Source organism: Lynx rufus, unplaced genomic scaffold (assembly GCF_022079265.1).
Source record: "Lynx rufus isolate CCGP_SWC_20201006 ecotype Redwood Valley unplaced genomic scaffold, mLynRuf1.p SCAF_5, whole genome shotgun sequence".
NCBI classification, from domain to species: domain Eukaryota; kingdom Metazoa; phylum Chordata; class Mammalia; order Carnivora; family Felidae; genus Lynx; species Lynx rufus.
In genome coordinates, this window is record NW_025814867.1 from 100240796 (window position 1) to 100268387 (window position 27592).

Genomic DNA, 27592 nt, shown 5'->3' on the forward strand with positions numbered 1-27592 from the left:
ACTAGCACTGGGTAAGTACTTACCAGATAGGAGCATTTATTACTAAGTGCTGAATAACATTCCAATAATGTAAATATGTAAAAAATATGTGATGGAATCACAAACGTGAACAAGTCCAATCACTGAAAGAAACTGGATACAAAAACACACATAATTCTTAAAATTAAAAATTCAACTTAAATGATTCCGAATCGAACGAAAAGTGGGTATAGTGTATCTGTTTTAAGGGGACGCAACTAGAGCTGCACGAAGAAGAAGAAATGCCTAGAGCAATGACAAGGCTTCTGTGTCAGTATGAGGGCTCTGAGAGAAAAAGGTCAGGACACTGAGATCTAAAGTGGTAACACTTGGATGGATAGAGCTGAGGATCTTGAACCCCCACATGCTTGTGTATACGCTAACCTGGCAGAGGAGCCATCTTTTTTCCTGCTAGAGAATAGTAGCCTTCTGTCACCTTCAGTGCCCACAAATATATCACAAGGTAAAGCTTTTCTTTGTTTCCAGGTTATTCTCTACCACCTTTCATTGCTTCTAAGGTAATTTCCCGGGTCAGATCTCAACACGGTCAGAGGGGAAAATATAGTGCCTTCTTTAGGAGACTACAACTCATCTACTGAAGGAATTACAGGGCCTGACTAATACTACCAAATACTAGTAGAACATATAAGAGAATGGGTCTTGAGGGTATTGGACCACAAGGTTACAACATAAGGCCAGATTGGGGAGGATTTATTGGCATAGTGGTCTTATCCATGATGATTCAGGGTTCAACATTCTGCCAAGGACACTTGGAGCCGGTACTATTATACTCTTGGGATGGTTCTTTGAAGCTTGACCAGGCCAATAAATTACAGTAAATGAAGTGCAGATGATAAAAATTGGAATATTTAACTAGATCATTATATGAGAATGAAGGACCCACCACATGACTTTGCTCCCTGGAAAGGACCAGAGGACATTTAGTTTCACGAGGCAACACTGAGAAACTCAATGATAGATGTCTTCTGCAAGGCACGGTTGACAGTAGTGGGGGCTGCCATGGAATTCATCTTACCAGTATCGAAAGGATTTGGGAATAGCAGAAGACAGATGGCAGCACTTAAGTGTCAGAAGCAAGGTGAGCATACTTTCTTTTGTGGACAGCAAACCTGGAGTAGCGGTCAGAGTACCTTGACCTGGGAATGGTTAACAAATAATGTGTGTCAAAGGGCAATATAGACAAACAGTTAACTACATTTTACTTGACTTTTCTAAAGATAGAGAACTGGTGAGCAAAGGGATCAGATCAACTACTACAAAGGAAGATCATGATTCCCCACCCTTTCCTTCTGAGTCAGTTCTCAGAACCAGAGCCCTTGAGAAAGATCTACAGCAATACCACAAATACATGGGATAAATACTGCCTCAATCTTTTCTCAGATCGACCTTTAAGTCACTTTACCAGAGTTACTTTGCATTGAGAAAAAGAAAATACCCTGGGGAGCCTGGGTGGCTCAGTCGATTAAGTGTTCAACTTCGGCTCAGGTCATGATCTCTCGGTCCATGAGTTCGAGCCCTGCATCGGGCTCTGTGCTGACAGCTCAGAGCCTGGAGCCTGTTTCAGATTCTGTGTCTCCCTCTCTGTCTGACCCTTCCCCGTTCATGCTCTGTCTCTCTCTGTCTCGAAAATAAATAAACGTTAAAAAAATTAAAAAAAAAAAAAAAAGAATACCCAGACTTTTTTAAAGACCATGGGATATGGCATTAGAAATGGTACTGATACCAAAGGCTTGAAATGTTGTTATAGCTCTCAAGTTAGACAGGAAGCTTTTAGGCCAGATAATATATGGGAGTCTCTGACCCAATCTGTTTCATAATAATCCAGCAAGTCCACTGTGTGGTTATTTCCCTGAATCCCCGAGTGTACAGATGGGATGAGTATATCAATGATATACAATGAGGGAATTACAGTCTTTTCAGTAAATGACATTGGGAAAACTGGACAGCTACATGCAAAATAATGAAACTAGACCACTATCTGACACCATACACAAAAATAATCTTGAAATGGACTAAAGTCTTGAATGTAAGACATGAAACCATAAAACTCCCAGAGGAAAACATGGGAGATACACTCCATGATAGCAGTCATGGCAATGACTTTTTGGATTTGTCACCAAAAACAAAGTCAACAAAACCAAAAGTAAACAAGTGGTACTAGATCAAACTAAAAATTTTCTGCACATGGTCTCCTGGGTGGCTCAGTTGGGTAAGCATCTGACTCTTGATTTTGGCTCAGGCCACAATGATCTCACAGTCAGGGGATAGGCGTGGAATCTGCTTAAGATTCTCCCTCTCTCTCCCTCTCTCTCTACCCCTCTGCCACTCATGTGTGTGCACGTGCTCTCTCTCTCTCTCTCTCTCTCAAAAATAAATAAATAGGGACACCTGGGTAGCTCAGTCAGTTGAGCATCCAACTTTGGCTTAGGTCATGATCTCATGGCTCGTGGATTTGAGCCCCATGTCAGGCTCTGTGCTGACAGCTTAGAGCCTGGAATCCACTTTGGATTCTGTGTCTCCCTCTCTCTCTACTCCCTTGCCCCTGCTCATACTCTGTCTCTCCTTCAAAAATAAATAAACATTAAAAAATATTTTTTAATTAAAAAATAAATAAAACAAGTGATCTTAAAATTAAAATAAATAAAAAATAAAAACCTTCTGCACAGAAAAAAAACAAAATTAAAAGCTATGGAGTGGGAGAAAATATTTGCAAATCATATATCTGATAAGGGGTTAGTAACTGATAGGTGTAAAGAACTCATACAATTCAATAACAACAACAATAAAAAAGCAAAACAACACCCTATTAAATAATGCTCAGAGGAAATAAATAGATACTTTTCCAAAGAAGACATACAAATGGTAAAAAAAAAATACCTGAAAATGTGCTTAATATCACTACTCCTCAGGGGAATGCAAATCAAAATGCAATGAAATATCACCTCACACCTGTTAGAATGCCTATCATCAAAAAGACAAGAGATAGTACCTGTTGGCAAAGATGTGGAAAAAAAGGAACCCTTGTACACTGTTGATAAGTATGTAAACTGATGCAGCCACTATGGAAAGCAGCTTGGAGATTCCTCAAAATAATCAAAATAGAACTACCATATGATCTAGCAATCCAGTGAAAACTCCTTTCATATCCAAGGGAAATAAAAACAAGATATCAAAGAGATCTGCACTCCCATGTTCAATGCAACATTAATCACAGTAGCCAAGATATGAAAATAACCTAATTGTCCATCAGTGTATGATTGATTGAAGAAAATAAGGTATATGAGAATATTATTTGCCATGAGAAAGAAGGAAATCCTTCCCTTTGCAACAATACAGATGGACGTCAAGGGCATTATGATAAGTGAAAATAAGCCCGAAAAAGACAACTGCATGATATCACTAATGTGTTGAGTATACAAAAGAAAAAAATGAAAAAATCAACTCATAGAAATAGAGAATAGCAAAGTGGTTACCTGGTTACCAGCTGAGGGGTTGAAGAAATAAAGAAAGGATGGTAAAAGGTTACAAACTTTCAGCTAGAAGATGAATCGGGTCTGAGAATCTGATATAAGACACGGTGACTCTAGCTGAAAACCCTCAATAGTATAGTTGAAATTTGTTAAAGGAGTAGAACCTGAAAGGTCTCATCCCCCACAGAAGGTAATCATAGGACATGATGGGTATGTTAATTCATTAGTGTGGGGACTCTTCACAATGTATACATTAAATCACCACGATGTACACTTTAAATATCTACAATTTTATATCTAATTATACCTCAATACAGCTGAAAGTTTAAAAAAGGTAAAAATAGCATTCTGGAGATAGAACTGAGATGGGCAGAATTTGACAAGGCTTCGCTTATACTCTGGTTTCTCTTCAAATCATATAAATAGTACGCCTTTTAACAAGGCTTCACTCTATGGCTCCTCCCTCACACAGTCACTGCCAAAGGCTTTAGAGGTCCCTGGGAATGTGAAGACAGGATCATAATTTATTCCTAATGTCATCTTCAGGGTCCCAAATTGTAAAAGTTTCAGGTCCTGAGTAATACAGATCCACCTCTGAGAGTAGGGAGACCCACTACTTACCTAATCTGAATTCAGCAGCTGATTAATCACGTCACTTGAGTTTTAACAATATAATGCATTATTATATTACCTGAAAAATGAAAAAATAAAAATAAGTAAATCCTTGTATCCACAGTTCCACTCCCTGGCATACTTGGTACAGAAACTATTCTTCAAAACATATGCATGAATTTACATTTTTTGGTGAAGTGTGGATGTATACTATTCCACTACCACACCTCCTGGGATTTTTTTCCCTCAGATTTTATGCCTTGACAAAGAAAGATGTTCATGACACATTGTTAAGAGAAAAGAAAAAAAAATTACAGAACAAAACGTATAATTTCTTTTGTGTTTATAGATAATGATTACATTTAGAACAGTATTCAAACTATTAATCATAGTCATCTCCGGAAGGTGGAAGGGATTGACTTTGTTTTATGATTTTTTTTAATGTTTGTTTACTTATTTGTCTGTTTATTTTTAATGTTTATTTCTTTTTAAGAGAAAGAGACAGAGCACGAGTGGGGGAGGGGCAGAGACAGGAGGAGACAATCCAAGCAGGCTCCAGATTCCAAGCTATCAGCACAGAGCCCTATGCAGGGCTGGAACCCACACACCATGAGATCATGACCTGAGCCGAAGTCGGGGGCTTCACTGACTGAGCCCCCCAGGCGCCCCAATGTTTATTTATTTTTGACAGAGAGACAGGGGCGGGGGGGGGGGGGAGGGCACTGAGAGAGGGAGACACAGAATCTGGAGCAGGGTCCAGGCTCTGAGCTGTCAGCACAGAGCCCAATGCAGGACTCGAATTCACAAACTATGAGATCATGACCGGATCTGAAGTCGGAGGCTTGACTGACTGAGCCACCCAGGTGCCCCTGTTTTATGATTTTTTAAAATACTTTCAGTTTGCATTATTCCCCATCTGTGACCAAAAGTATTTCTATTAAAAGTAAAAGTGAATGAAAGTTGACGAAGGTGGGGGAAAAAGAAAGGAAATCAGCCTGAAGACATTTAGCAGAGGAGGAAATTAAAAGGACAGCATCTGAAGTCGGATGCCAGAAAGTGTTAGGGAGTGACTGTTCCTACCCAGAACTAAGCTGGCTTCTGTGCTATAGATGATTAGAACATAGCTGAGCATATAATGAAAATAATTCCGTATAATTATTTTATCAGATAAAACTTATTATTTTTTTTTGCAGACATTGCTTTCTTCAGTCATGCCATAAAATCGTATTTACTAATGAATTTGAGTATGTTGGATATCTTGTGATAATGATGAATATGTTTCCGATTACAATTTCTTGGATACCTGAATTAAATGATATCTATGAGCATGAATTAAAATATTCTAACTACCTTTTTCTTACGTTTTATATCATGGAGGCCCTACTTAAGGTAATCCAAAATTGTGTGTGTATGTGTGTGTGTATGTGCATGAACATGCTATATGTCTCACAGAGAGATTCCCTAACTTCATTTTTCAGCATTAGCTACACACAATTTTCTAAAGGAGTATGTGAAATTCTCTTTCACTTCTCAAACAAATAAACTTTAATTTTTAAAGGTAAATTTTTGGGGCGCCTGGGTGGTTCAGTTGGTTTAGCATCCGACTTCAGCTCAGGTCACGATCTCACCGTCCATGGGTGTGAGTCCCGCATCAGGCTCTGTGCTGACAGCTCAGAGCCTGGAGCTTGCTTCAGATTCTGTGTCTCCCTCTCTCTCTGCCCCTCCCCTGCTCGCGCTCTATCTCTCAAAAATAAATAAAACGTTAAAGGTAAGTAAATTTTTAAGGTAACTCAATAGCCAACATCCATACTTTAAGAACTGATTTTGTATTTGCAAAAATAAATTTCAAAATGGTGTGTGTTGAAGGGAGTTTCAAAGATGTTGGCAGTGTTCTTAAACTTAGCAGGGTAGTAGTGTTCATTTTATTTTTTTAATACTAGATAGATAAACAGATAGGTAGAGTGATACATATCCCTGTAAACTTGAAAAACATTTCATGATTTGATTTTTAAATCAAATATAAAGGTAGTTGTAAAATGAGGAAATAAACCCCCACAAATTGATTATAGTATTGTGTCATATGGATCGAAAAGTGGAGGTTGAGTATGTGAGTACATAGCTTGATGAACAAAAATAAGGGAAAAGTCAGAAGCAACACTAGGACGCCCACAAGAAACATCACTCCCAGTGACTGGAGCTTAGGGATGGGTTGGTCAGCATGGTGATTGGAAAGGTGTTAGATTTGCATGAAGGATATGGAATATGAGATAGGAGATGTGGACGTAAAGAATAAAGAGCTTCACACACCATGCCTATCTCATTCACTTCCCTGGCATCAACTACCATTTATAGTCTAATGACTTCCCAATTCAGTTCCCTGCTCAGATTTTATCAAGAACCTCAGATGATATAGACAACTGATGACTGGATCTCCCCAACAAAATACTGTGCAAACATCTCAAACAGCATATTCTTAACAAACTTATCTTCTGTAAGCCTACTCTCCCTTCAAAATTCCACTGGAAATCCAATTTCCCAGGCTTGAATCCAGTCATTTTTAATACTTCCCATTCTTTTAGCTATAGTAGGTTTTCTGAAACAAAGAAGGAATGAAAGAATGAACTGTCATAAAATAGTAAGGAATTTTGAATATTTTCCCCCTTGGAATGGATGCTTCAATATTCCAACCATTTTAATTTCAAGTTAATATGATTATTTACTAGTATTTCAGACAAGTAGTCTTAAGGTAGATCAGAGAAAAAAATCTAATGAGTGATATTTCAGTTATTGTAGAAAATGTTGCAGTAAAAGCAAAAACAAACAAGATAATGTATTGTTGTTTTTTTTAAATCAACAGATGGCTGCAATGAGGAAGGAATATTTTTCACATACCTGGAATCTATTTGAGTTGACAATTACATTAGTTGGCATCATAGATGTAATTCTTATTGAGACAAATTACATTACTTATACTTTTGAATTTATTCAAACTCTAATCTTTTTTAAAATTGTTCGATTTTTTCGCATACTACGTATTTTAAAGGTAAAGAACTATAAAATCATTCATTTTCAAATTCTAATGACTGCTTCATGAAATATGGACTAAAGTTTACTAGTTTTATGGCTTCCACTTTCTATTGGAATGATGTTTATATTTCAAATGTTATATCCCTTTCACAAATTAAATTTTGTAACAGTGTTTTATGAGTATCCAAATTATATTTGTAGTTTACTTAGCATATGAAAGTATAGAAATGTTCATCACAGCTTTTCCTTGAATAGAGAGTACATGACAAATTCCGTATTAATGTAAATATAAACTAACCCCCAAATTATGTATATTTTTATAGATACCTGGTATAGATACCTGGTATAAAATCAACAAAACAACCATGCAAACCATTCACAGTGACAAAACAAATAGTATAAATTCATACACATCACAAAACCAAAAAATGCACATTTCATGTTATATAAATTCATAGTAATATAAAATCACAGCATCAAAATGACCTTTGATTGTCTAATACACCTTTCTATGACAAGTATGATATTTTTTCTATACAGTTATTTCAATGACATGAAACTCACTCATCACAAAGCATATGAAGTGTGTATATGGATACAGATATACTCTCCCTCTCTCTCACCACCTCTCTCTCTCTTCATCCACAAATAAGGTACATACACATACAAGCACTGTGAGAGATACAAGGCTAAGTAAAACATAGGTCATCTAGAAATAAAACTAATAGGTTAGAATCTTTACATTTAACGTTTTCTTACATATGCTTAAAAAATAATTATGCTACCAAGAGAAATAACTAGGTCTAAAAGTATGCAACTCGTAGCTTTTCCAGTTTTACTACTAAATGAGACCGTAAGTAATGCTAGTGTGCAATTTGACCTAAGGAAGGCAAGTAAAGTGTATTCAGTGACTACTTAAGTCTTTCTGATGGGAAGATACGCAGAGTCTACCAAATATTTTAAATGAAAAAAACTGGTAAACAACTTAAGAAAAGTTTGTATATATATTCAGGAAACTCTGAACTCTTATCTTATGTCAGATGATAGTCCTTGGAACATGAAGACAAATTATCTGTACTCTCTACCCCCAGAGAACTCATTGTAGAAGGGAAATGATATGTCATCTAGATGTTCCAATGTTATATTGTAGAATATACAAGTGCAAAACAGAGTCTGTACACAACGCTAATGAGATTAAAAAAAAAAAAAAAGACTTCCTTTATTAGGTGATACTTGTGATACTTGAACTGAATCTTGAAAGATGAACATAAACTAGCTCTTCTAGGATTAATGGCAGGTGGTTGGAAGGCAGACTATGGAGGTTATGGAGCATAGACAGGACACCAGAAATAGCCAACTCTACTGAAGTGAGGTGATTGCTCAGTGGTAAGAGATAATCTGGAAATGTAAACTTCAGCAAAGAAACAACGAGAAGTTAATGGTGGGGTCACACAAGAAGCATAATTGTGGTGGGTTCTAACCCCCAAATAAACCTTCTAGCAAGAAGATTAGTAGGAGATTTTGCAGGTAAAATAGCAATACTTTATAGACATTTTTTGACTTAAGCCCAAAAGATTAATTGCTTTGTTTTCCAAGAAGTTAAGCCAGTTGAAAATAACATCCAGTTCTCTATAAGGGACATAAGTAAAGAGGAAAGTCATCACTTCACATAGGTGCCCAATGTTATTAGTTACTAGGAAATAGCTGTAGTCATGAAGTTATAAAGTTATCATGAATAAAATAACTAAGAACCTCGACAGGTTACTATAGTTACCGTTGAAAGAATGTTATTTCTTAGCATTATCTACTTTAGGTAAACTAATAGACATATAATTAACTAAATGTATACAATTTATACTAAATAGTAGTTCTGCTTTTTTCAGCTCATAACCCCCAAGTTGCTGCAAATAATAGATAAAAAGATGAGTCATCAGCTATCCTTTAAATATGCTATACTAAAAGGTTATATCCAAGGTGAAGCAGACATAATGACTATAATTGATCAAATTTCAAGTTCTAAGCAAGTTAAACAGGTGAGAAAAACTTTAAATACTAAGGAGAGGGTTTATTCCTCCAGTCCCTCTGTTGCCCCACCCATTATGTTCTCTGTCTCTATGTGTAGGTGTGGTCCCTGACTCCTGATTCCCTGAGTGATTTCTGTAAAAACTTAAACTAGCCTACACCTGTATTACTCAAATGCCTCCTTACTGAAATGTCTGTGCCACAGTAGCAAGTCATGAGGCTTTTGCAACCCACCTTTTCATTCTTGTGGAAGCTCTTGTGAAGCCTGTGTGCAGTGGGTAGTTCCCTCCTGATCCAAGTTGCAGGATCTTTCAGCTATAGCTGTGCTCAACAGGAAACACTAGAGGATGAGACGTGATGGCAGTGTTGATCAACCAGAATTTCCTCATAGTTCCCAAAGGCTCCCCTCCTATCTATATGCCTCATTTCCCCACGGTAAATAGTAATAGAAGCAAAGGTTGGGGATCTGGAAACTGGGAAGAGTAATAATAACTCATCTAGAAGGAAACCTTGTCTAATTCTTTCATTACACAGTTAAGGGGGGGGGGGAGCCAAGAGAGGTTGAATGATTATGCTCAAAGTCACATAGGTAGTAAACAGCAAAGAGAATTCTAGGGCATAAGTTCTAGATTTTAGTTTTCTTTTTTCTTTCTTTTCTTTTTCCTTTTCTTTTTTCTTTCTTTTTTTTTTTTTTTTTTTTTTTAGTGAGCTCTACACCCAATGTGTGGCTCCAACAGTTGCATGCTCTACTGACTGAGCCAGCCAGACACCCCCTAGATTTTGTTTTTTACTGTTTTGACTGAGGCAGACTAACACTACGTTCTCACAAGTTTGTCAGCTATGTGAAACATTTACCTTTCAAGGCAATTTAGAACATCTAAATTCTGTGTAATGTACCCAAATCTTGATAGTCAGGAAAATTGAACTGATGATATGTAGTAGAACACAAAAGTATCTTTCCTTTCTTTATCACCTGGAACTTTAAAACTGTTTTCTTGGCGGTGCCTGGGTGGTTCAGTCGGTTGAACATCTGACTCTTGGTTTCTACTCAGGTCATGATCTCATGGTTCATGGCTTCAAGACCCACATCAGGCTCTGAGCTGACAATGAGGAGCTTGCTTGGGATTCTGTCTCTCCCTCTCTCTCTGACCCTCCCCTGCTCATGCTGTCTCTGTCTCTCTCAAAATAAATAAACATAAAAAAATAAATAAATCAAACTGTTTTCCTGAATTTTGTTACCTTTTCTAACCTGGAAAAGGATATTTAGCCCTGGAGTTTGAGAATACACAGTAGGAAATATAAAAGGACCTGAATCTCTAAGATGTTGTCTGGTTTTAGTCCCTACTGCTCTCACACAGCTTGGCCAAACATTTTACCTCATTTAAGATTGAAAGCTTCCCCTGTATCCCCAATTTAGAGGCTTTAATAACATTGAAGAGGAAAATATCTACCATGTGTGTGTTTTTCAGAATCAATAGTAACCTAAAGCAAGTTACTTTTAGAGAAAAAAAAATATGACTTGCCTTCAGGCTTCTCAAAATCAACCTGTTATGCCACTTTTTACTCTCTCTACCACTCTTCCTGGAGCAAATTAAGGTTATTGCACAAAACTCAGTTCTAATCCCTAAAAAGCTCCCCATCATATTTTTCTTTCAAGTTATTAGGTTAAAAATCCATCAGCTGCAAATGTAAAGACATTTTATAACAGCTTGTTTTCCAATGGGGATAATGCTTCTTTTATTTCGTAGATATTATTAAGGAGGATAATGAAGAATACAGGACATGCTCTGAAAGAGCTAGGTAGGTAACCCTCGTTCTAAAGATTAAGCACAACCATCTCTTATTATCATTACTTCTGAAAGGCAGTTGTTTTGACAACTAAACCGATTGTTAAGGCAACATATTTATTACTAATAATAAAGTGAGTAACTTCAATAATCAACATGATCATATCTTTGGCTGCATGGGTTTAGTGTAATATTACCTCTCCACGCTTGTTCTTTCTGCCTTATACCCCAATGAAGACCTTTTAATTCCTCTTTAAAGGAAACACATTAGCACTGCATGTTTATACACACTATTATCACCTTATAAATTCTATTTTCTTCCAAACCAAAAGTACATATACCTCCCTGAGCAATACAGGGGAAAAAGTTACTTTTTCTCTCCACTTGCCATAGAGTTGTCATGTGAAGATTTAGTTTTATAAGGTGAAATCACAACCGAGCTTCACAGATCTCTGATATGTCTCCTGGAAGGCTCTATGCCTAAACATGGCACCAGCTTATTCCCTGAGTCATGCCACATCATGCTCTTAGTAGAGGATTAATACTGGAAGTGGGACAGACACACTCCTATAGTATAGTGTTCATGTGTGAGGAGAAGGAGGGGGTTGATACCAGATGGTGGGCAGTAAAAGGGTACAGCAAGCATGAGAATGGAACTGGACTTGAGAGATCTTGCATGGCAGATAGTCATCAAGCCAGACAAGAAGTCATCACCAAGGAAAAGCCCAAATGTAGAATCTAAGTGAATGAAACTCTGTGGGCATTTAGGAATCCAGATAAGACAGGCAGAAGAGCATAGATGGATGAGTCATCTAGACGCACAGGCATGCTGGGTGGGCAATGAGCCAGGATGAATGAGAGGACTTAATCAGAAGCCATATCTAAGTGCACAGTTTGTAGTCAAAAATCCTAATTCAAACAGAATGGAAAAGCGGGACATAAACCCCAGACCTAGAAACCAGAAGAGCCTCTCAGTGTTCCATGCAAGTGGATCAGTGTAATTGCTAATCCTACGACTGGGGCTGTCTGTCCTTCCTCGTGGGCATAGGTGTAAGTACAAGCCGACAAGAAAATGGTAAACAGAACTATGCTGCTGCTGGTGAATTATGATTGATTGCAGAGGACTCATCAGGGAGATATATATTACTCTGTGTTGAGGGTTGTACTCCATGGATTTAGAGCAAAAATATTGAGCTTATTGTCCACATGAAATATTTAAATAATGTTCTTATTTTTTCTGAAAATATTGTGTTATTTTTCAGGCTACTTAGAGTATGATCACCCGGAAATTGCTATTACTATGAAAACAAAGGAGGAGATTAATGTCATGCTCAATTTGGCTAGAGAAATTGTTAAGGTTTTTAGGTCAAAAGGGATTATTCATAAAATTGAAGGTTCTGAAATTAATAAGGTAAGGTAGCATATTTTAAAAACAAATATACTTTCTTGATATATAGTCATCCATGATCTTCAAATCTACTTTTGATTTTCCATTACAGACCATCTCTGGTATATGAATATCCACATTAAAATAATTGTCTAAAGAAAAGCACATACCATAAAGCATTTCCTTCTTGAATTCCAGTGGTCAGCTTTTCTTTCCATTTCTTGCCAAAGTGAGGGACCATCTCTTTCTATGCTTTGCTCCCAAATCAGGGGTATGATAAAACTACTCATCACTAGGCTAGAGTGGGTATCAATATTTTCCTGGGAATTATCTGTGCCACCGAAACAGCTTTTCCCATAGAATTCCATGATTTATAAGAACACCCAACTATAGGGTGAAAAATAACTACATTTCCTTTCTCTAAGTTATTTATTAGTACCATGACATATAAAAATATAGAGGGTCCCACTAATTCCATAAGTAGAAAATTTATTCCCCAATTGGGAACCGTATAAAAAAAAATCCAAAAGCTATTATGCTTGTGAATACATATACAAAACTTTTAAACATAATAGTAGCTAATTGAATCTTGTAACATATTAAAAGTTTAGTAAGTATATATTATTAGTAAGTAATATATTAGTAAGTAATATATATTATATATTAAATATATATTAGTAAGTAATATACTATGACTAAGAAGGTTTTAGCTCATAAAATAGCTATAGAACTTATTCAAAGATTTAAAAAGAAGAAAAAACATTTGATAAAATTCATTGTTCAAAATATTTTTAAAAATTCTTACAAGACTAATAAATAGCATCTTTAATCCAATAAAGAGTTTCTATTAAAAATTTAAAATGGGGGCGCCTGGGTGGCGCAGTCGGCTAAGCGTCCGACTTCAGTCAGGTCACGATCTCGCGGTCCGTGAGTTCGAGCCCCGCGTCGGGCTCTGGGCTGATGGCTCAGAGCCTGGAGCCTGTTTCCGATTCTGTGTCTCCCTCTCTCTCTGCCCCTCCCCCGTTCATGCTCTGTCTCTCTCTGTCCCAAAAATAAATAAACGTTGAAAAAAAAAATTTAAAAAAAAAAAATTTAAAATGAACATAGTATTAGATGTCAAAACACTTATAAGTATACCATTTAAAGTCAGGAAAAAGAAGTCTTAGCCAGGTCAAGAAAAAAAAAAGGAAATTGAGAGATAAAATTTTGGGGAAAAGGAAAAGACAGTTATTATATGTTGATGGTTTAATTTAAAATCCTAGAGAATTAATAGGCTTAATAAGATATATTAAGCCTAATAATATAGGCTTAATAAGATAAATTATAGAATATTCAGAAATACTATCAACATTCAAAATTCTTCCCCAACGAAAGAAAATATAGAAAAATATTCTATTCACAGTATTAATTAAAAACTAAATCCTTAAGTGTGAACCTAACATTAAATATATAACACTTATGTGGCAAGAACTGAAAGGCATATTTGAACATGTAGAAAAAAAATCAGTCACATTGAAGACAAAACAATGGGAATTATCATATTTGAGGAACAGAAAGAAAAAGACTGAAGAAAAGTGAACAAAATCTAAGGGACTTGTGCGATCCAACATATGCACTGTGGGAATCTCACAAGGAGAGAGAGAGAGAGGGACAGAGGGAATATTTGAAGAAATAATAGCTGAAAACTTCCCAAATTAGATGAAAGACATAAATATTAACATTCAAGAAGGTCAATACATTCCAAGTTGGATGAACTCAAAAAAACCCACACCAAGACACATTGTAATCAAGCTGTCAAAAGACAAAGTGAAAATTTTTAAATCAGCCACAGAGAAGCAACTCATCACACATGAGCAATCCTCAATACAATTATTATCAGATTTCTCATCAGAAACTTCAGAGATCAGAAAGAAGCAGGCTGATATATTCAAAGTGCTAAAAGAAAAAAACACTATCAACCAAAAATCCTATGTCCAGCAAAACTGTCCTGCAGAAGTGAGGGAGAAATTAAGACATTCCCAGGTGAACAAAAGTGGAGGGAGTTTATTATGACTAGATCTTCCCTGAAAGAAATGTTAAAAGGAGCCCTACAAATTGAAAGAGCAGAAGACAATAACTGGAACCCATATGAAGAAATAAAGATCTTAGTAAAGATAACTACATGGGCAATGATAAAAGATAATATTATTGTAATAATTTTTTTGCAACTCCACTTTTTTTTTTGTTTTCTACATGATTAAGAGACTAGAACATTTGAAACAATTATTAGTCTAAAAGCTAACATTATGATAATGTTGGCTTGTAAGTCTATATGTTGTTTCCTACATCATATAAGAGACTACGCATTTAAAAACATATATATTTTGGACACACAACGTATAAAGATATAAATTTGTAACAACAGAAAGGAGTGTGGATGGAACTATTGAAGGGGCAGAGTTTTATATGTCATGAAAGTTAAGCTGATATACATTTAAATTAGAGTACTACACTCTAGGGTGTTAAATGTAATCATCATGGAAATTAAAAGGTAAATAACAAAGAATATACCCAAAAAATAAATGAGAAAGGAATTTAATTGTTTCACTCCAAAAAAAAAACAAAAAACAAAACAAAAACAAACAAACAAAACAAAACAAAACAAAAAACCCTACGTGCAAAAGAAGCCAGTATGTAGGAAATAAAGGACAAAAAGCTATATGTAGGAAAAATAGTAAAATAATGGAAGTAACTGTTCCCTTATAAGTAATTACTTTAAATATAAATGGATTTGACTCTCCAAACAAAACACAAAGATTGGCAAAATAGACAAAAAACATGATCCAACTATATGACGTTCCTGGGAAACCTGGATATCCTCATGCAAAAGAATGAAGTTGCACGGCTACCTGACACCATTTACAAAATTAACTCAAAATGAATCCATGAACTAATGTAAGACCTAACACTGTAAAACTCTTAGAAGAAAATAGAGGGCAAAATTTCATGATACTGTATTTGACAATAAGTTATTAAAATAACATCAAAGGCACGGGCAACAAAAGAAAAAAATAGAAAACGTGGACTTCATCAAAATTAGAAAATTAAAAAAAAAAGGTACATTATGACCTTCATGTGCATCAAAAGGCACTATCCCCAAAATAAAAATGCAACAAACAGAATAGGAGAAAATATTTGCAAATCATGTATTGGATAAGGAATTAATATACAGAATATATAGAGAACTCTTGAAAGTCAACAACAAAAACCAAGCAGCTCAATTCAAAAATAGGCAAAGGACTTGGATAGATATTTTTTTCAAAAAAGATACACAAATAACCAATAAACACACGAAAAGATGCTTAACATTTCCTTAATTATTAAGGAAATGCAAATCAAAACTACAATGAAATCTTCATACCAATTAAGATGAGTATCATCAAAGAAACCAAAACCAAAAACCCTGTACATCATTGGTGGGGATGTAAAATGGTACAGCCACTGTGAAAAACAGTATGGCACTTAAGAAGAATTTCCCTAAGTTTTAGCAATTCCACTTCTGAGAATATACTTTAAAAAACTGAGAGTAGGATCTCAAAGAGATCCCAGCGGCATTCCTTTGTTTTTGTTTTTGTTTTTATTCTCAAGTTAGTTAACATACAGTGTAGTCTTGGCTTCAAGAGTAGAACCCAATGATTCATCTCTTACATAAGACACCCAGTGCTCATCCCAAAAAGTGCTCCTTAATGCCTGTCACCCACTTAACCCACCCCCTACCCACATCCTCCCCATCAACCCTCAGTTTGTTCTCTGTATTTAAGAGTCTCTTATGGCTTGTCTCCCTCTTTGTTTTTATCTTATTTTTCCTTCCCTTGCCCTATGTTCATCTGTTAAGTTTCTCAAATTCCACATATGAGTTAAATCATATATCTCTCTGATTTATTTCACTTAGCATAATACCCTCTAGTTCCATCCACGTTGTTGCAAATGGCAAGATTTCATTCTTTTTCATACCAAGTAGTATTCCATTGTATATGTATATACCACATCTTCTCAACCAATTCATCAATTGATGGACATTTGGGCTCTCTCCATAATTTGGCTATTGTTGATAGCACTCCAGCAGCATTGTTTACACTAGCTAAGAAAAAGAAGCAATCGAAGTGTCCACTGATGGATGAATGGGTAAGCAAAATGTGGTATATACTCAGAATGGAATACTATTCAGCCTTTTAAAAAAGAAGAAAATTCTGGGGCGCCTGGGTGGCTCAGTCGGTTAAGCGTCCGACTTCAGCTCAGGTCACGATCTTGCGGTCTGTGAGTTCGAGCCCCGCGTCGGGCTCGGCTGATGGCTCAGAGCCTGGAGACTGCTTCTGATTCTGTGTCTCCCTTTCTCTCTGCTCCTCCCCCGTTCATGCTCTGTCTCTCTCTGTCTCAAAAATAAATAAACGTTAAAAAAATTTTAAAAAGAAAAAAAAGAAGAAAATTCTGACACGTGCCACAACATGGATGAACCTCAAGGACAGTCTAAATGATATAAGATAGTCACAAAAACACAAATACAATATGATTCCACTTCTGTATAGAGTCAAAATCTTAACAGACAGAAAGTAGAATGGTGGTGACACTGGGCTGGCTCAGTCAGAAAAGCATGTGATTCTTGATCTTGGGGTCATGAGTTCAGGCCAACATTGGGTGTAGAGATTACTTAAATGAATGAATAAATAAAAAGTTAAAAAAAAAGAAAGAAAGAAAGAAAGAAAGTAGAATGGTGATTTCCAGGAGCTGAGGAGAGAGAAGAATAAGGAATTATTGTTTGATGGACATAGAACTTCAGTTTTGCTAGATGAAAAGAGTTCTGAAAATGAATAGTGCTATGATTCCACAGTATGAATGTACACTTAAAATAGAACTGTACACTTAAAAATACTCAAGACAGGGGTGCCTGGGTGGCTCAGTTGGTTAAGCAACTGACTTCAGCTCAGGTCATGATCTTGCAGTCTGTGGGTTCAAGCCCCACACCGAGCTCTGTGCTGATGGCTCAGAGCCTACAGCCTGCTTCGGATTCTGTGTCTCCCTCTGTCTCTGCCCCTCCCCAGCTGGCACTCTGTCTCTGTCTCTCTCAAAAATAAATAAACATTAAAAAAAATTTTTTTAATTACACACAAAGTAGTGATAGCAATAATGCCTAAAAAGTTCCCACAAATCAATGATAAAGAATCCTATAGAAAGTGAGAGAAGAATATGAAACAGGCATTTCACAGGCAAAAAGAAAAGTTGTTAATGAATGTTTGAAAAGATATTTGACATCTCTAGTAACTAAGGAAATAGAAACTGAATTATTAATACATACCACATTTTGCCCATTAAATCAGCAATAATGGGGTGGGGGGGGAGTCAGTGTTCAATGCTAATGAGGTTATGAGAAAATGGATTTAAATAGAGCAGAATGATGAGGCACCTGGGTGTCTCAGTCAGTTAAGCATTTGACTTTAGCTCAGGTAATGATTTCATTACAGGTTTGTGAGTTTGTGAGTTCAAGCTCCGAATTGGGTGAGCTCAAACTCCACTTCTGGTGAGCATGAGCCCCGCTTTGAGTGAGCCCTGTCTCTCTCTCTCTCTCTCTCTCTGTCTCTCTATCTCTCTCTGCCCCTCATGGGATTCTCTCCCCACCTCTCTCTGCTTCTCACTCACACCCTTTCTCTCTCTAAAAAAAACAACAACTAAGACTGGGGTCACCTGGGTAGCTCAGTCAGTTAAGTGTCAGACTCTTGATTTCGGCTCAGGGAATGATCTCATCATCCTTAGTCCAAGACCCGCATCAGGCTCTCTCTCTCTCCCTCTCTCTCTCAAAATAAATAAATAAACAAGAAAAAAAAAACACTAAGACCAATATACCTGATTATGGGAAAAGTTTACTCTGTAGAAAATAGAAATAATAACCCAAACCAATGTTATTGATTGATTGAGCAAAAAATCATACCAGTTTATTAATTAGGGGATTTTAACATTAAGGGTTTTCTCTCTCTCTCTTTCAAATTTTTTTTTTAAAAATTTTTTAACATGTATTTATTTTTGAGAGAGAGAGAAAGAGCACGCGAGCGAGAGCATGAGTGGGGGAGGAGCAAAGAGATGGAAACAGAATCTGAAGCAGGCTCCAGCCTCTGAGCTGTCAGCACAGAGCCTGATGCAGGACTTGAACCCACGGACTGTAAGATCATGACCTGAGCCGAAGTTGGATGCTTAACCCACTGAGCCACCCAGACACCCCTCAAATTTTTATTTAAATTCTAGTTCGTTAACCTATCATGTAACATTGGTTTCAGGAGTAGAATTTAGTGATTCATCACTTACATATAACACCCAGTGCTCAACACAAGTGCCCTCCTTAATACCTATCACCCATTTAGCCCATCACCCCACCCACATCCCTCCATCAACCCTCAGTTTGTTCTCTACTGTTAAGGGTCTCTAGAATGCCTTACATAACAATGCTAGGTTAAAATTAACATTTTTTTCCAGGGCCCCTGGGTGGCTCAGTTGGTTGAGCATCCAACTTCAGCTCAGGTCATGATCTCACGGTTCGTGAGTTCAAGCCCCATGTCAGGCTCTGTGCTGACAGCTCAGAGCCTGGAGCCTGCTTCTGATTCTGTGTCTCCCTCTCTCTCTAGCCCTCCCCCACTCACACTCCTCTCTTTCTCTTAAAAAAAATAATTAACATTTTGTTCCTATATGGGTAATCAATTGACTCAACCTCATTTATAGAAATGATTATCATACCCTATTAAACTTCAGTGGAGTATTTCATGAATTAAATGACTGTGTATGTGTTGATGAGTTTCTGGATTCTTGTTTCATCGTTTTATTTATCTGCCATTGAATCTTTCTCAATGTATATCACATCATCTTATACTGGAACTTAATAATAAATCTTCATATCTGATTTTATGTATTTTCCAGCTTTTGCTCTTTTCTTCAAGATTATTTTGACTAGTTTTGGCATTTTGTATTTTCAAATAAACATTAGAATCAACTTGTCAATTTCCATTAAATAATCTAATGAACTTTCCATTGGGATTCCAAGAAGCCTGTATGTCATTTTAGAGACAACTGACATCTTAGTAATATTGACAATCTATTAACGTATCTCTCCACTTTAGTTTTAACTTTGGCTCAGTAGTTCTTGTGTTTTTCTGTTCTTCAACCTATTTCATTCATGAACCTGAACTCTTATCTCACACCACACACGAAAAAATCAATTTTAGATGGATTGTACATAACTGTAAGAGGTAAAACAATAAACTTCTAGAAGATAATATAAGATAATTTGTATGATATTGGCATAGGCAAAGATTTCTTAAACAGGATAGAAAATTGGATTTCAATAACATAAAAATTGAGAACTTCTCTTTATTAAGAAAACAAGAGAATTAAAAGACAAGCCACAAAAAGGTAGGGGATATTTTCAAAACAAATATATCCAACAAAGGGCTTATGTCCAGAATACCTGATGGTTTTTAACTGGCAATACCAACTGTAGGCCATCATGTGGAACAACTGGAACATCAGAGTGAGAGTGTAAAGTAATGAAACACTTTGGAAAATTGGTAGGCAGAAGCTTCTAAATTTGAACATATATATATGACACACCAATTGGATTACAGAACCATATAGTCACAGAACTGTGCACATATGTACAGCAAGCAAATACAGCAGCATTACAAAAGCCCAGAATTGGAGCACCCCAAATGTTGATGAATAGTAGATCAATAGTAGACAAACCAGACACAAACAAGTACATACTCATTGATTTCATGCAGATAAAGCTCAAAACCAAACAAAGGTAAACTCTGGTGATAGAAGAGTGGTTGTCTTTGGATACAAGAAATGACTGGAAGAGAATATAAGAGAGGATTTTAGAGTGCAGTAAATGTTTTATTTCTTAATCTGGGTGCTGGTTACCCAGATCTTTTCATATTGTAAATGTTCTTTCTGTGGACATTTATAATTTGTGCACTTTTGAGGTCAACACTAAACCATCCTGCACACCTAGAAAACTGATTTGAGGATTAACACAACAATGTGCACAACCTGAACCACAGAATTCAGCAGGTACACAGTGCAGAGAGGTGAACTGGGGGAGAGAGAAACCACGGAGGGCAGGGAGCTGTTTTTGCTTGCAGAGAGAGGAGAGACTGGGGTTGGGGGGGGGGGGCGGGTACGGGAAAAGCACTCCTCCCCAAAAGCAGCTGGAGAGAAAGTGGAAAAGTGGAAACAGCCGCAGGGACTGAACAAAAAAGGGAGAAAGGAGAAAGGAGAGGGTTTAAGTCCCATTTAAACTCCATTAGACTCTATAATTTGTGTGTTTTTTGTTTATCTGCTATAGTTCAGTAAAAAGGTTTAGTTTTAAGTGTTTAATCTATGATTTCAGAATAATGATACCAGAAAAAGGATATCAGTGGGGAGAGGTTGAAGGGTTCCATAGAAGAACAAAATCTCAGAAGAGCAAGAAAAGGAAATAGTACAAAGTCATATTTTTTAAACATTCTGTGAACACAATTTTATTCATCCTTTTTCTTAAATTTTATGGTTTTAGTTAATAATGGCCAAAAAAAGAGAGATACTTGATTTTCAACCTGTTATCAAACCACTTACTGTTGAAGAAGCACTCTACAATATTCCATGGCTAGATAAAGAAAAAGATCATATAAGCTTCATTCAGGTAATATTTTTATTTCCTGGTAATACCATTTTTAATGTGCCAACAAATGATTTTCTAAAAAGAGACTATGATACTCTCCAGCTTAAAAGTCTTTAAATGTCATTGACCGCCTGTAGGATAAAATCCCCAAATCCCTTTAAATGACATGCAAAGTCTATCCACAGTCTGTCTCTTGCCTCCCTTTCCATTTTAATCTTCTGTTGCCTATTCATCATATACCTCATACTGAACCTTGCATGGTGCCCCAAGCCCTTTAACACTGTTTTCTAATTCCATTCTTCTGGGGGTGCTACTTTTCTTGAAACGCCCTTTGTTTTTACTTTTTTTTTTTTTTTCCAAATCTTGCTTCTCTGGAAACATCCTTACAAAATACTCAGAAAAGTAGGCTTTGGAGGCAAATATCCCACCAATAGAAGATCAACCTGTGATCCTTTCTGAGTTTGGAGGACCAAAGGTGTCAGCGTTGTATCCATTATATACTTTCATTATAGCATTAAGTACATTGCATTACAATTACCTTTACATCTCTCTTCTGTACTATACTCTTTTTTTAATGTTTATTTAGAGAGAGAGAGAGAGACAGAGTGTGAGTGGGGAGGGGGAGGGGGGCAAAGAGAGAGGGAGACACAGTATCTGAAGCAGGCTCCAGGCTCTGAGCTGTCAGCACAGAGCCCGTCGCGGGGCTCGAACACATGAACCATGAGATCATGACCTGAGCCAAAGTCGGATGCTTAACCAACGGAGCCACCCAGGAGCCCCTGTACTATACTCTCTAGCTCATCCATATTTTGTATACCCAAACCCTAGCACTCTGCATATTACACAGAGAGTGCTCAAAGAGTGTTTGTTGAATACGGAAATAAATAGGTCTAACTTGTTCTAATAACATTCTCTTTTTGTATCTACTTGGTGCCAAAGGACCAATTATATTTATCCACCTGCTTAATATATTTTGAATGAATGAATTTTTTATTTCTTTATCTGTTGTTTACAATATAACTATGTAAGAGACATATATATGACATTAGCCTGCATCCGTTCTCATTATTGTCCATCCAGATTAAATATTTTTTTATCTTTCCCTTACATTCTTATTCTTACATTAAATTATTTCTGTTCTAATCCATGTATAAATACCCCATTTATGAAGTTATATAGATCTATGAATATCCACTTTCTTTCTTTGATATTCGTAATTCCTATCTTCTCTTACAAATTTACTAACACAACATGTCAGATCTTATTGAGTGGTATTTTAAAATGCAAAAAATTTATTAAAATATAAATTTCAACATCACCAACTACTGCTAAAATAGTATTTATATCTTATATATTTGGTGATATTTTTAAGGAAAGAGCCAGAGTGGTAACATTTGATTGCGGAAATGATATATTTGAAGAAGGTGATGAGCCCAAAGGAATTTATATAATAATATCAGGTATGGTGAAGGTAAGTCAGAGTTATTCATAAATGCATTTGTGAACATTAGTTAAAAACTCTATAAAATTGAGAATTCATAGTTTTCCATGTTAAGAACTGCATTATTCCTTTATTTAGGACAATAGCTTCCATTCAATTTTCTTATTCAAACATAATGGTTAGCATTATGTATCACCTTTTAAGTGATACTTTCCCATAGATAGTAAGAAACCATCCAAAGGATCATCTTTATGATGGAATATTATCGTATAAGTTGTTTTCTTCTTATGTTTATCTGAATCAGGTATTTAGCCATCCTAAAGCAGGTATAGGTTAGTTGAGTAGCAGAAGAAATCAGAAAGACTGCAGTATCTAAGAATTCTTTTCTTTCTAAGTTATTGCTAATTTAATAAATTTGATTTAAAAGGTACAAGTAATAAATATCCTCAAAATAATATGTACATATTAAAATTGTTAAAACCAAAAGAAAAAAGTCAAAATTTAGACAGTTTGGGTAATTGGCATATGTTTTTTTATCTTTCTTTGTTCTGAACAGCTTCAAAGATCAAAGCCTGGCTTGGGAATTGACCAAATGCTCTGGGAGTCAGAGGAGAATGATGATCAGATAACTTACACAGACTTTATGATCAGTGGGGAAATAATAGGAGAGTTAAACTGCTTAACGAATAAACCCATGATATGTTCTGCTACCTGCAAAACTGTAGTGGAGGTCAGAAAACATCACATTGTGTCTTACTGTTGTATCTCATTCAATATCTAGTATCAAATTTAAGGTTGTTTCTGTACCTAGCATATGTTTGCTGTCTGATGATAATTTTAAAAAATATAGGAATAGTAAGGGAGCAAACCTTGTTACCAAATTATACTTACCCAGTATAATGCCCTGGCAAAATGGCTTATAAATATTGCTCTGCCATGTTGAAAAAAAGATTTTAACCAGAAAAACTGATTAAATGAGGTCTCTCATGGGGAAATTAGAGGAGATATTTTAACTGTAAACACCATAATTTGGGGGACTAAGTAAGGAAAAAAGAGAACTAATAGCTATTAATAAAAAAGTTGAACAAAGTAGATGGAAGTTTCCCTAGACACAATGAGGACAAAATTCTCAAAAAAACAGGGGAACTCACTGGCCTAATTTGAACTCTAAAAGAACAATGACTGCAAACAATTGACCCCACAATATATAAAAATCCATAAGTTGATAATGATACCAAAATTCATTTAATTTCCAATAAGGTTTTTGGAATATCAACATACTACTCTAAACATGGATTGTTCTTTTAAAAAATAGAAAGAATTAAACATTTATCCTGCCTTTCCTCTATGAACTTTTTCAAGGTAACAACAACAAAAAATGAAGTAATATTCTTCTATACAGAATTTCAGCTAACAAATATAGAAGCAGAGACCTAGCATATTTCATTTTGCCATCTGAAATGAAATAATGTAAATAAGCAACAACTATCAACTGATGCTGAAACAACTAAGTGTAATGTTAATGGGAAACATCATAATGAAAGGACCAGGCTTGCACCACCTAAAAACAATTGTAGCATCACTAAAAGTTGGACAATTGGACATCACGTACCTCATGATATGATGCAGCAGAAGTACTGGCACCACCATGAAGTCTTCTTGAATGAGAAAAAACTAAAAGCCTATATATATATTTGTGGATTGTTTTTTTTTTGAGAGAGAGAGAGAGAGAGAGCATGCCTGTGGGAGTCAGGGAAAGTCAGAGAGAGGGAGAGAGATAATCCCAAACAGACTCCATGATGTCAGCACGGAGTCTGACACAGGGCTCAAACTCATGAACCATGAGATCATCACCTCAACCAAAACCAAGAGATGGATGTTAACCAACTGAGTCACCTAGGTGCCCCCTTTCTTTAATTAAAAAAAAAATTGAAAGAGTAAAAACATATAGATCTAACCAGTTTATAAAAAACTCAGGAAGGAGAGAAACAAGTTAATTGACATCAGAAGGGAATAACTAGCTAAATCCAAAGATGTGGGAGGTCCACAGAATGAATGATCCATTTTTTTTTCTCAACACACCAATGACATATAAAGAGGAATGGGAGAAGGAGGAGGGTAAGGGAAAACTTTATGTGTCTATTATTCAGTGATGGATATTAGAATATTTACAAGTAAAATTATATGATACCTGAGATTTTCATAAACATATTATAGCCTTCTGTTTCTGGTTACAGAATAACAATGAATTACTAAACAAACAAACATGATAATGTGGTCTATAGTGTGAAAAAAGTGCACAATGTATAGAAAACAACATTGAAATTGCCCAAAATATGGATTAGGCACTAAATAATTATTAATAATAGATTTGAAGAACTATGTTCTTTGAAATATGTTCAAAAAATTAAAGGAAAATATATCCTTAGTGAGAAACGAGATAGAAAATATCAGGATATTGTGGAAATATAGAAAAGAGTCAAATGGAAATTTTAGAGCTAAAAACACCTAATTGGAGATAGCAGTAAAAAAGAGTCAAGGGTGCCTGGGTGGCTCAGTTGGTTGAGTGTCAGACAGCTTGGGGCTTGTGAGTTCAAGCTCCAAGTGGGGCTCTGTGCTGACAGCTCAGAGCCTGGAGCCTGCTTCGGATTCTGTGTCCCTCTCTCACTCTGCCCCTCCCTCACTCATGCTCTGTCTTTCTCTCTCTCAAGAATAAATAAAACATTACAGAAAACATTTTAAGAGTCAAAGAACTAGAAGACAAATAATAGAAATAATAAGGAAAGAATAGGTGAAATAGAAGATAAAATAATTGGGGCACCTGGGTGACTCAGTCAGTTGAGCATCCGACTTCGGCTCAGGTCATGATCTCACAGCTCGTGGGTTCGAGCCCCTGTGTTGGACTCTGTGCTGACAGCTCAGAGCCTGGAGCCTGCTTTGGATTCTGTGCCTCCCTCTCTCTCTGCCCCAACCCACTTGCATTCTGTCTCTGTCTCTCTCAAAAATAAATAAACATAAAAAAAAATTAGAAGATAAAATTATTGAAAATGATGAAACTGAAAAAAGGAGGGAACAGAAATTACTAGATCACCAGGGAGAATTAGAGAGCTAAGTGATTCCATAAAACGAAACAATATCTGGGAGCATCTGGGTGGCCCAGTCAGGGAGGCATCCAACTTCTGCCACTTAGGTCATGATCTCACAGTTCATGTGTTCGGGCCTTGCCCTGGGTCTAGCTCCCCTCCCTGCCAGGTGCACACAATGGCCAGCTCTGGTCTGGAGAAAGTTGTGCGTTTTTGAAACCTCCAAGTTTCAAACGGCTGTTGCAAAATAGAAACTGGTTCTCTTCATATTTCTCATTTGCTAGTCCATGGTCTGGAGAGGTTTTCCTCTTGTGCTAACTCAATACCGCAATTTCACAGCCCCTCTTTTCTTTTTCTCCTTTTGTCTCTCCACAGAAGGGGTTCCATACCCTCTGTGCCTATGCCATTTTATCTCCCCAATTCACATACATGCACCTCAATCCCACCAAGCTGTCTCCCTCCACCTGTGGAGATCCTTCTGCCACTCCACAGATTGATTTTCTGGGTGTTCCAAGTGATTTGACTTCAATTCAGATGTGTTTGAGGGACAAGGAAAATCCTGGTCCCCCTACTTTTCTGCCGTCTTCACTCCTCTCCCCTCCCCCCAGCCTAATCTGATGAAAGAAATTAAGATGTTCCATGCTCTTAGCTTGGAGCAACAAATATTGTTACAGTGTCTGTACTACCCAAAGTAATCTACAGATTTAATGTAACCCCTATCAAAATACCAACAGCATTTTTTCACAGAACTAGAACAAACAATCCTAAAATATGAATGAAACCACAAAATAATCCAAACAGTGAAAGCAATCTTGAAAAACAAAGCTGTAGGTATTGCAATTCCAGATTTCACATTATAATACAAAGTTGTAGTAATCAAAACAGTATGGTACTGGCACAAAAAGAAACACATAGATCAATGGAATAGAATAAAAAATCCAGAAATAAACCCACAATTATATGGTCATTTGACAAAGGAGACAAGAATAATAAATGGGGGGAAAACAACAGTATCTTCAAAAAATGGTGTTGGGAAAACAGGACAGCTACATGCAAAAAAGTAGACCACTTTTTTACACCATACACAAAAGTAAACTCAAAATGGATTAAGGACCTAAATGTGAGACCTGAAACTATAAAAATCCTAGAATAGAGGTGCCTGACTGTCTCAGTCAGTAGAGCATGTGACTCTTGATCTCACGGTCATGAGTTTAAACCCCATGTTGGGCATAGAGTTGACTTAAATAAATAAATAAATAAATAAATAAATAAATAATAAAATTTTAGAACAGAGAACAGGTGGTAATTTCTCTGACATTGGCTGTAACAGTATCTTTCTAATTATGTCTCCTGAAGCAAGGGAAATAAAAACAAAAATTAACTAGTTGAGACTACATGACAATAAAAACCTTCTGCACAGTGAAGGAAACAACCAACAAAACTAAAAGATAACTAGGTTTCTGGGTGGCTCAGTCGGTTAAACATCTAAATTTGGCTCAGGTTATGATCTCATAGTTCATGAGTTCAAGTCCCACTTTGGGTGAGCTCAAACCCCACTTTGGGTCCCCATGAGCCCCACTTCAGGTGAGCCTCACTTTTCTCTCTCTTTCCCTCTCTCTCTCTCTCTCTCTGCCCCTCATGGAATTCTGTCTCCCTCTCCCTCCCTCTCACTTTCTGCCCTTCACTCACTTGTACCCTTTCTCTCTACCTCTCTCTCAAAACAAAACAAAACAAAACACTAAAAGATAACCTACTGAATGGGAGAAGATATTTGCAAATGACATATTTGATAAAGAGTTAGTATCCAAAATATATAAAGAACTTATACAACCCAACACCAGAAAATAAATAATAATCCAATTTTAAAATGGGCAAAACATATAAATAGACATTTCTTAAGAAGACATACAGATGGCCAACAGACACAACATCACTCATTATAAGAGAAATGCAAATCAAAACTACAATGAGATATCTTCTCACACCTGTCAGAATGGCTAAAATCAAAAACTCAAGGAAAAAAAAGTGTTCACAAAGATGTGGA

The 27592-nt window shown here is 36.4% G+C and overlaps 1 protein-coding gene across 1 annotated transcript in view; it reads left to right on the forward strand.

Annotated features, from left to right (window-relative positions):
- The window catches only part of SLC9C1 (solute carrier family 9 member C1), an 87208-nt gene that overhangs the window by 46850 nt on the left and 12766 nt on the right, over positions 1–27592 (forward strand). The window contains exons 15-22 of the mRNA XM_047100320.1: positions 5315–5510; positions 6979–7164; positions 9032–9181; positions 10919–10970; positions 12220–12368; positions 20920–21045; positions 22397–22495; positions 23022–23195. Coding sequence (XP_046956276.1) covers positions 5315–5510; positions 6979–7164; positions 9032–9181; positions 10919–10970; positions 12220–12368; positions 20920–21045; positions 22397–22495; positions 23022–23195 — 1132 coding nt within the window. The remainder of the gene's footprint in view (positions 1–5314; positions 5511–6978; positions 7165–9031; positions 9182–10918; positions 10971–12219; positions 12369–20919; positions 21046–22396; positions 22496–23021; positions 23196–27592) is intronic.